The sequence below is a fragment of the Schistocerca nitens genome, chromosome 2, assembly GCF_023898315.1.
Source record: "Schistocerca nitens isolate TAMUIC-IGC-003100 chromosome 2, iqSchNite1.1, whole genome shotgun sequence".
Taxonomy (NCBI): Eukaryota; Metazoa; Arthropoda; class Insecta; order Orthoptera; family Acrididae; genus Schistocerca; species Schistocerca nitens.
In genome coordinates, this window is record NC_064615.1 from 737,381,772 (window position 1) to 737,392,710 (window position 10,939).

General features: G+C 40.8%; 1 protein-coding gene across 1 annotated transcript in view; it reads right to left on the reverse strand.

Annotated features, from left to right (window-relative positions):
- Positions 1 to 7,062, reverse strand: part of LOC126235297 (uncharacterized) — a 56,161-nt gene extending 49,099 nt beyond the window's left edge. The window contains exons 1-2 of the mRNA XM_049944022.1: positions 6,918 to 7,062; positions 1,355 to 1,521 (exon numbers count right to left, since the gene is read on the reverse strand). Coding sequence (XP_049799979.1) covers positions 1,355 to 1,521; positions 6,918 to 7,062 — 312 coding nt within the window. The remainder of the gene's footprint in view (positions 1 to 1,354; positions 1,522 to 6,917) is intronic.
- Positions 7,063 to 10,939: the final 3,877 nt, after the last annotated feature.

Here is a 10,939-nt window from a genome sequence, read left to right on the forward strand (position 1 = left end):
ATACTGACAGTGTCCCCCTTGTTGTTGAATACACAATTCAGTTTGTCTAATCATGTTTCCAAATACAAGCTGTAACATTTCTTCTGTAATAGGAGTAGTGAAAGTGGATATTGCAGTTTTCAGTTGATCGATGGATTTTGGACGGTTTTTATAGACAGTTGCTTTCGCTGCACCCCAGAAGAAAAATTAAGGTGGTGTTAGGTCAGGCGATCGTGGAGGCCAAAGTCCCTGTGAAATCATGCGGTCACCAAAAACATCAGCAAGCAGTGACATGGAAAGGCGAGCTGTATGCGCGGTTGCACCATCTTGTTGAAAATAACCGTTCAGTATTTCACTTAACACAAGTTCTCCTATGAATGGGTACAGAATATCACTGCAGTATCGTTGTGCTTTTATTGTTTCGTTGAAAAATGTGGGACCCACAATCGGACGTCTAGAAATTGCAATCCAAACTCCTATTTTCACAGAATGAAGTAGTTCCTCATGAATACACAATGGATTTGCAGTACTCCGCACACCAGAATTTTGAAAGTTCATGTACCCGGATAAATGAAACCACGCCTTCATCAGTGAAAAAGGTTTCATTAAGAATATCCCTTCCATTTTGTTGAACGAAAATTTTGAACCGTGCAGTCTCTTTCCATGATCAGTGTTTTTCAGTTCTTGCACGACTATCACTTTGTATCGGAAAAGTTCTAATTTTTTCCGTACAGCTGTGTGGGCCGGGCCGTTCCGACACTAACATCGCTTTCCTGGGCGAGCTTTCCTACTGACTTGTTCGAACTCATGAACATTTTATCGGTAATTTCGAGTAGTTTATCCTTAGACAAAACGGTACGACGACCACTTCTCGGTGCATCTGTCACTGAACCCGAACTTCGAAATTTTTTAATCAAATCTCGCACAGTATTGTGAGGTGGGAGTGTTGTCTCCGGGAAAACTGAATTAAACGTTTGACGAACTGAAACTGTGTATTTACCGTCAGCTTTGAACAGCTGTTGGACTAAAAACACACGTTGTTCAATGATTGTCATTTTAACAGTGACAAAAACGAAACAAATGAACAAAGGATCTAAAACTTAAACGTTCACGTCAACGCGTAACGACACACACCAACGATACTACTGACGCTGGCTGAGATGAACGAAACAGTGGAATGTTGGGAGAGTCGACTTGAAGGGAAGTAACCCAGGCAGGCGTACAAGCCATGCGGCACGCGCGGCTAACAATCATCCGGCAGTGCGGAGAGACTTTTTGAGCACCCCGTAGTATGCTTGCACAGCTACTTCTTTGTGTTGCACTTGCAATGACCAGAATTGTACAAGTGTTGGAGTAGGTATTGCTGGTAGCGTACCTTACGGAAGACGTGGAGTGCGCCAGGACAGGAGAGGGCAGCGAACACGGCGACGGCGCCGCGGCGGGTGTCCAGCAGCCTGCCCAGGTCTACGCGCAGATCCCAGGGTTCGTGGACAGAGGCGCGCAGTCCGCGCCGCCCCCAGGTGTGCATCGCTGACACACCACCTGACGCAAAATGATTCCCTCACTTACATGATCGCATGGTGTCTCTTCTTTCGGATTTGTTGCATTCATAGAATTGATATACCTAGCTGGGCAATGGATCCACCTTCTTCAGCGCGGAAGCGCAAATACGTCCGACCTCCTGTGGGAATCTCAGTGTAGCGAACGCGAGTAAAATGGACAGGAACTACGGACAGGTGGTGCTCGGGGGGAGTGTGGATCGGCCGTGAGGCGGGCCGAGATGGTTCACGCAGTTGCGATTACGCTGTGCCCCGGATGGCGCAGTGGTTACCGCACCCTCCTAGTAAGCAGGAGACCCCGGATTCGAATCCCGGTCCGGTACACATTTTCACTCGTGGCAGCTGATTCCGCGTAACGTCCCGCTACAAATGACAGTAATGATCCCCTTCAATTTACATATAAAGATTCCCTAAGTGCCACGGATAAAAAGTATTGGGCAACGTCACTGTCGAGCTGAATAATGGGCGTTTCCGTGAAGTAGCTCTTATTATGGCATTCACCTAAAAGTGGTGCCAGCACGGAGTCCCTCACGACATGAAGATATCTGCTCTGTTAAAGTACACTGGCGCGCAACAGTCTTTCTCAGCTGTGCGGCGGCCTCGCCGTCGACTGCGAGTCTCTTTATGTAGTATTCTACAAGCCTGTGTCTATTGAACCGAATGCGAGAATGAAAACAAAATAGCACATCGCTGTGTATACAATTCTTATTTAAAATTATGTACGAGGAGAAGAATATCTATGGGATGAAGTTTGTCTAATGCTTTAAATGCACTGCTACTGTAGTTCAAACTGACTGCGAGGAAGAAAATAGCACAGTATATCATAGAACGTTCTTTCTCACGGTCATTTTAAAATAAATCGTGTACAGTGTTGCTTAAAACATTATTTAGCATATGTCCATCCGAGTAATTATTAGAGTATCATGGAAAAATTCCAAGTATATCAATCAAGAAATGTTCGAGATATTTTCTAACGTTTCCTTTTTACATCTTATAATGTATTTATATACCATATACATTAATGTCGGTCCAAACTTTTATTAATCTTGTAAAAAATTTGAAGCAGGTCAGTCAAGAATTTTTCGAGGTTATTGGTTACAACGTTAAACAACGACTTGTTTTTGTATGGTAGTACAGATTTACTGGCAACAAGCATTTTTGTTGAAAAATGTTCACTATGTTGTACTCAATAACAGCGTAGCAAAAAAGACCCTCTGCTTGCAAAAAATGAGGTAGGTTTATTTTTTCTATCTTGTGTGTATAGTGGAGAATATATAGAAACCAAGTTTTCGACCTTCAAAACCCTAGGGCCAATTTTTTGTGGCAAAAAACACGAAATTTTAACACTATTTTTCAGATTTTCGCCTGTTACGCAGAAATTATACGTCCTAATGAAAACGTTGCCACCACCAGAATGAAGGAGCATTAAATTTTGCATCGAATGACCTACTTGAAGGTCAAAATCGGAACAGCCGTTTGGCCGCAATCAGTTGCAAAAGTTCGGTCATTTTTACCAACTTGGCTAAAAAGTCGCTTCCGACTCCTGCAATTCAAAAACGGCTATTCCAAATGAAAATATCAAGTTATCAAAGTTTTGGGGCATGAAATTTCATGCTACAAAAGCATCTAGGTTTTCAGTTTTAGGCATTATTAAACTTTCATACACTTGAAATCCAGAGTAATTCCATTTTGTTGTTGTTGTAAGTCAAAGTTATTCAACGAAATGAAATTTCCAATAGGAAGACGTAAATCTATCCAATCTTCGGGTGTGGAGGTATCTATACATCTCCTTCGATTGATATGTCGTTAGCAGCCGAGGCTACCATCCCCTCCATTCCTTTGTTATTGTTTCCATTGTTAGCCACGCTCAGTCTTCCTGTGTTGTGCGAGGGACGCGGTTAAAACTCCTGTGTCTTGCAAAATTCTCGTTTCCTCGTTTGAGTTTACTTTCGTTGTGCAGTCAGTGCATTTAAAATGAGTGCTCCAGATTGTACAGATGTGTGTTTTATATACGATGGCAACTTGACAAACGATAATGTGGTTACAGTGAAACAGAAAGGACTAGAAACGCTACTACAGTCCCGTAAGGATAGAAAAATCGCAACACACGGTAAGTTATTAACTGGTCTGTCTGAAGATGATGTGCACAGTTCCTGTCACGAGAAGTACAATAAATCAAAACTGATCAGATCGTCTTAGACAAAAGGTCCGGCACAGTTAACGGAGAATCTTCGTTAGTACAAGAAAGTATTTGATTTTAATAAATACTACTTTTTACTGTGACGAGGAAGTTGATGATAATTGGGAGAAAGTTAGCAGACTTTCCTATGCAAAGCTAAACATTGTTCCTAAAGTGATGATACTAGAATTAAGAGATACTGTTATTGGGGTAACTGAAAGGCGAGGACTGGGCTCTTGAAGTCTTGCAACGTATCTGTGATGAGGACCTTTGTGCTAAAGATGTTAATATTGTAGGTTTTATCAGAGAGATTTTTTCCAGCCAGTCAGGGGTGGAGGAAAAGAAATAAGTCCTGGATCCATACAGATATGTGAAGCAGTGGAAATGATTTCCTCCTACATCGAACAATCAGAAGTGTGCCAGTGTACGCTGCAGGAGTTAAAAGAACCAAATCACCAATGGCTAAGCGACAGATGTAAGGATCATACAAATCCGCCTCTTTCGGAAGCGTGGTGAAGAAGCAATGTTTGTTGACAGACATAAAAAGAACACAATAGTGTGTTTCAAAAGTAAAGGCTATAAGATAATGTCTGATAGTTCCTATCACAGCAAGCTGTCAGATCCACGAGAAGAGCGTCTGAGAATTGCACGCTCTGCTGTATATGTACTTCTTGAGGACTTCCGTACACGGGTATATGATACATCACAATATCCCCACCTAATGATTTCTCGTCATATGTCCAATCAGTGATCAGTGAATCATTGCTGCATTTCTTTGAGTCGTTGGTTTTCAAAAACAAACAAAGAACTCTAGATAAATAGAAAAAATGTGTTACTCATGTGCAAAATATTCGGATCAAGACTCATTGTCGACGCTATTAGTGCAATTGAATTCACTGCTCCATGATGGAACCTTCCCTATTTGAGAAGTCTTCGATTGCACAACCTGAGCTTCCTAACAGAACCAGTGAAGGATTCATCCAGGTCATCTTTGATATCGCCGATTTCTATATCCGCACGATTGACGGATTGAATACGTTCCGCTGCATGGGAGGAATCTCGGCAGTTCCTCGCTACACAGCTACGGAGTCTGACAAGAACACTGATGGGAAAGGAAAACATTCCACTTGCAGAATTTTTGTCTGCTGTGGGTGTGCCTCAGCTGATTACCTATGAAAAAGCAAATGACGTTGCCTTAAACAGTCTTATTATAAAGGATCTGAATTTCAACAACCCATAGTGCTTGAAGGTATCGTTCTCCGAATATAATATTCTGTGGCTTTATGGGGAGTGGAAGAAATTCACTGACGTGTCAGAGTGGGATGGATTCATGGAAGAAGTCACAAATCATCAAGAATCGGTTCATTCAGAAATAATGTGAATCCCATTCTTAAATTATCTTCCAACTTTTTAGGACACAGTAGATACGTCTCTTCTAACAGCATTGAAAAAATGCAAGAAACATGGTCAAATGTGGTGTTTTGTCATTTTCGATCAGCCACTTTATCTGAAGACGATGGTTATTGTAAGAAGCGAATGCAGTGTTAAAAACATGCCATTTTACGATTACGTGAGCTTCACCTTGCAATGTCCTTTTGGAGCATCAGTAAAGTAATGGCGGGAAGTGACTTGAGAGACTTACTGTCTACAATATTGCTCAAAATAGTTTGGATAAACTTTTGAGTGGGCATGCATACGCTTGAGCAGTAAGAGCTCATAGATTGGGTCACGTGGTATTGTCATATTATATCTTTCAGAAGACTGACTTCAAAAATGAAACTAAAATAACTGATATATTGTTGCTTCCCCATAACATACCATCAGTATTTAAATGTCAAAGCTGCTCGTAGGTTGTGTTCCAAAAATGAACACCATAGAGACAAAAGTAATGACACTTTCTGCAGGACCTGGCCATCATTTTGCAGGACAATGCTCAAGCACGTACAGTGCAAGCTGTTACTGATTTGTTTGACTGACGGGGCTACTAATTGCTATACCACCTACTGCACTCCCGTGACTTAAGCCCTCGTGAGTTCAACTCGATTTCTAAACTGAAGGAAACACTTCACGGTATTCGCTTCAGAACTGCTACAAATTCGTCGGGTAATACACCGCGCCGTTCGAACTGTCAACACAACTGGCACTGCTAAGAGTATCCTACGACTTCCACATCGCTGGCAATGGGCTATACACAATACTGGTGACTACTTTGAAGATCAGTAAAACTTTGAAACTTGTATCTATTTTGTACGAGCTGTAAATAAATAGGTGCCGCTATTAAAGTTCCAACCCTTGTATGTACTGTACATATGAACTGTTCAATTGCATATTAACTCCCGATTTCAATGAGTGAAGCCGGCCGAAGTGGCCGTGCGGTTAAAGGCGCTGCAGTCTGGAACCGCAAGACCGCTACGGTCGCAGGTTCGAATCCTGCCGCGGGCATGGATGTTTGTGATGTCCTTAGGTTAGTTAGGTTTAATTAGTTCTTAGTTCTAGGGGACTAATGACCTCAGCAGTTGAGTCCCATAGTGCTCAGAGCCATTTGAGCCATTCAATGAGTGAGAGTGGATTGATGAGAAACGTGTATTGCTAACGTTTAAGTTTTCATATAGTGACGTAATGTTTTAATATGAAAAATCAGAATTGACGTTTACAGTCCAGGGTCCCAGTAACGTATTTTGCGCTGGTAGAAACAGTATATTTTCGGGGGATTTTTAATCATGTGCCTTAAAAGCTGTGGTTCACCCAAGATGAATAACACAGACAGAATTAAATTTCATTCATAAGATTAGTGCTTGGTGTAAAGCCTAGACGAGCAAAAAATTGGTTCAAATGGCTCTGAGCACTATCGGACTTAACAGCTGAGGTCATCAGTCCCCTAGAACTTAGAACTAGTAAAACCTAACTAACCTAAGGACATCACACACATCAATACCCGAGGCAGGATTCGAACCTGCGACCGTAGCGGTCGTGCGGTTCCAGACTGAAGCGCCTAGAACCGCTCGGCCACACCGGCCGGCCCTAGACGAGCAGAACCACCACACATTTAATACGTGATAAACAAAATTCTCGCAACATTTCTTCTAGGCCTACAGAGTTGAAGAGAGGGAAATCATTAGAACGTAACTTTATTTTTGGGATGACGTAGGCGCCAGTTGCCTCGATTTTCTGCAACATGGAACGACAGGAGCACCTCTTACCGTCTGGCCAGCATGTGAAGGCAACGACAAAGTGTAAGGAGCGCTGCCGTGCAAAGTCTGCGACCACGGCCGCAGCGTGTGGGTCCATCTGTGGAGAGCGCACTGCCGGTGCGCCGCAGGACCGTGCCGGCAGCGTCAGCGTCATCATCGCCAGAACCGACAGCGCGGTCCGCAGCGCCTGCTGGATCTCTTTCGAAGGCCATTCGGATGGTCCCATCAGCAATGGACGCAGCTCACGGCGGTCCTTTCTGCGGGGCTGCAACGTTACGCACGTTCCCTATGCATAAAGGCCTTTCGAGTCCTCTTGAATTATAAGAAACAATTTTAATCACTTTCCAATATATATTATTGTACGTTCAATAAGATATTTTCCTCATAAATGACTATCTGCATGCTTTTCAACTTCTAGTTCAGAAATAAATTACGTTGGCTCCCATAAATAAGGATAAACTGTTATGTGGCTCACAACGCGACCTCACGGAGAGGCCTTCTCCGATTTTCTCCATACTTATAGGATTTTTCTGTGCACTGGTAAGTGCATGCATGTTAATACAGTCTCCGACACCTGAGTTCGCAGAGTAAGAATCTTGTAACTGTAAAATTAGTGTTTCGAATCTCCCTAGTAGCGACTTCTTTTTCCATATTTATTAACAAACGAAAATGTTAATTAACAACTATTGATTCATTATTTTTGAATAAAAATAATATCATTTTATTTTCATTACTGGTAGTTAAAATCTGATACAAACAAGCGAAATTCCTTATTATTAAATTTTAAAAAAATGTACGTGGTGATTCACAATTCCTGTTACAGGTTTTTAGGGACTGTAGAGAGGACCTAACACATAAAGTTTTGATAGTGAACCCATGATCGGAAATGTAGCGTTCGGATGTAAAATAAGTTTGAAGATCGGATCACTTTTAAAGAGGACCAGACCGTGGTTCAGGTTGAAAAAAATCTTTTCGGTTTTCATCATATTTCGATAGGTTAATGTTTTATTTAAGTACTCTGAAAAGGATTTTACTGAAAAAAATTTTTTCGAGCAATTAAAGAGTATTTTCCTACCACATGTGTTTATGTGCCTCTCCCACTTTCCTGCCACCCACTTTTCTGCATATATTTTAGATCTTTATATCCCCTACATTGCACGTTAGGGATTTTTTTTACTCCCGAGTGTGTTGGCTATCCTTGGAATGCAATGGTCGGTATTCTTTTGTTTCTGCTGTTTGTAAACAACTCGCTTTCAATTAGAAGATGGAAAATTGTTGACCGGACAGGGTCAGTTAACTAAAACTGAAATAGAAAACACTTGCAGGTATACTATGGGCAGGCAATTAGGAGAAATAAAGAAAATCTGGAGGCAATGAAGAGAGATGTTTGGTCCATATTCTTCCATAAGTCCTCTATTGATGATAAGCCATGTCATGGATTGTGTCCATTAGGAGAAAATTCGTGGTGCAAATAAAACTGGAGAATCTTATTCTCACCAGCATTCTCTTCCTGACGCTGTTACTGCAGCAATTAAACCTATTTACTGAGACTTGGCTCATCCTGACCTTCTAACGAAATGTCTGCATGGGCAGACACAGAACCCAAATGAATGTTTCAACAGCATAATTTAGAACCGCCTTCCTAAAACTGTATTTGTAGGCATGCACACAATAAAACTAGGAGTTCATGATTCTGTTATTACATTCAGTTGTGGTAATACTGGAAAGTGTTGGGTACTGAAAAAGTTGAGAATTAATCCTGGTGAAAATATGGTCACTGGGCTGCAACATTGCGATAAAATGAGGATTAGCCAATACAGACAGTTCAGCATGTATTATGGCCAAGAAAGCAAGACAAACATCCAGGAAGGTGAAAAACAAACTTGAAGACCTGCTAGAGGCCAAAGAAGGGCCATCATATGCAGCAGGACAGTTTTAATTAACTGTAAGTAACAAATTTCAAAAGTTTTTCTTTAATGTCAATTTCCCGCAAACTAAAATTTTCAGTACATATGTCCCATTATATTAGAAACTATCGTAGATAAATGAATGAAATTTTCAGAGACTCTGCATAACATAAAAAGCCACCTCTGGTACTACATTCATTAATATTTCTCCATTAGGAAGTTCACAAAAAATATATTCTGCAGAAAAAACTTAATATTTTTGTTAATAAATTTAAAAAAATATTCTTAAAAACTATAAAATGGATAGATTTAGTACAGTTGACTCTATTAGCATCATGTAACATACAGTAAAAATATTAAGGTGCTACATCAAATAGTTTTTTCAGAAATGGGTCAAATACTTGCCTAAATTAACATGGGTTAGATAGGCAGGGTGTGGTCCCCTTAACTGTCTTGCTTCACGGTACATGCACAACAGCAGTTCCTGTCGTAATTCCAACATCATAGATCATTTTCATCCGATTACGAAACCGGCTGCGTTCGCAACTAGGAGGACTGACTGTCGTGCTCCAAGGACGCGCCTTTCTTCCTGGCTTCGAACAGGACGTCCTTTGATATGTAGATGAGAACCCTGCGACGAGTATCCAAAACATTGCCCATGCCAAGGGCTCCTGTAGAACACACGGATCTGAGTCCATTGATTCTGCTGTGAGCGTTCAAATGGTTCAAATGGCTCTGAGCACTATGGGACTTAACAGCTGTGGTCATCAGTCCCCTAGAACTTAGAACTAGTTAAACCTAACTGACCTAAGGACATCACACACATCCATGCCCGAGGCAGGATTCGAAGCTGCGACCGTAGCAGCCGCACGGTTCCGGACTGCGCGCCTAGAACCGCGAGACCACCGCGGCCGGCTGTGAGCGTTCCGTGAAGCGTGTTATTTCAACGTGATCCTATCTTCAAACTTATTTCACATCGTAGCGGTACATTTCTAGATCTGGGTTCTTTATCTAGTAAGGTCTCTCTACAGTCCCTTGAACCCTGCACTAGGAATGGTGAATCACCCCGCATACATCAGTCTGTAATACTGTTCAGTTTTTAGAAATAAAAAAAATATTTTACTTTCTGTTTGATGTTTCTCATTTTTACCAGATTTTAATTAATTACGAATACTCGCGTTTTCATGCGATTAATGGATAAAAATAAAATATCTTAGTTTTACTAAAAATTCTGATCCAATATTTGCTAATTTATATATATATTTGTTAAAAATTATGAAATCCAAATAAAAGTGGATGAAGTTCCCCGTAGCGAGATTAGAACCCGTAAGTAAATTATTACAATACTTTCACACTACTCGCACAGCCACCGTCCAGTGCGTTAACAGTCTACAAATGTTTTGTACTCAATACAGCCCGGAAATCTTTTAATCTTTGAAGGCGATTTTTTATTGCATCGTACTACTTTAGAAAACCGATCTTCAAATCCCATAAGTATGAAAAAAATCAAGGATGACTTTCCGTGAGATCTCCTCGTGACTGACGGAATTTAGCCACTGTGTATGATATATGACAGTCAATAAATAAAACGTCAAAGCAAGGTTCCAAGCAACAAATTTATGTTAGAAATTTACATACGATAAAACTTACGAGATTTACTGTGTCAGTTTGGTATCTTGTAATGAAAGTAACACCACTTATTGCCCCAACGAACTACACGTTTCATACAGCAATGTGTGAGGCGCGTAATGATGGTTTTTATGTGTTTCATAGGAAGTGAATGTGTATCATTCTTCTCGTACAACTGTTCTCAATCCAGGAAGATCGTATTGAGGGGCACTGTGAGCAACACAACTAATTCCTCTTCTTGTTAGTTTCGTCAGTTAGTGAAAACTAATGTATCTTTATCTATTGCAGTTGTGAGATGTACCGTTAAGTCGATATACGTACATACTGCTTAATTAGGTGCCACAAAATATTCATTTCAATTAGTAAAAATACAATTTTATATATCACCTGATGTTTTAGCGAGGCTACTGCATTGTTCACTATATACCACAGTAAGCTTTGCCGTTATTATTCAACCTTTATATATCTTTTACTAACGGTTTAGAGCCTTCATTA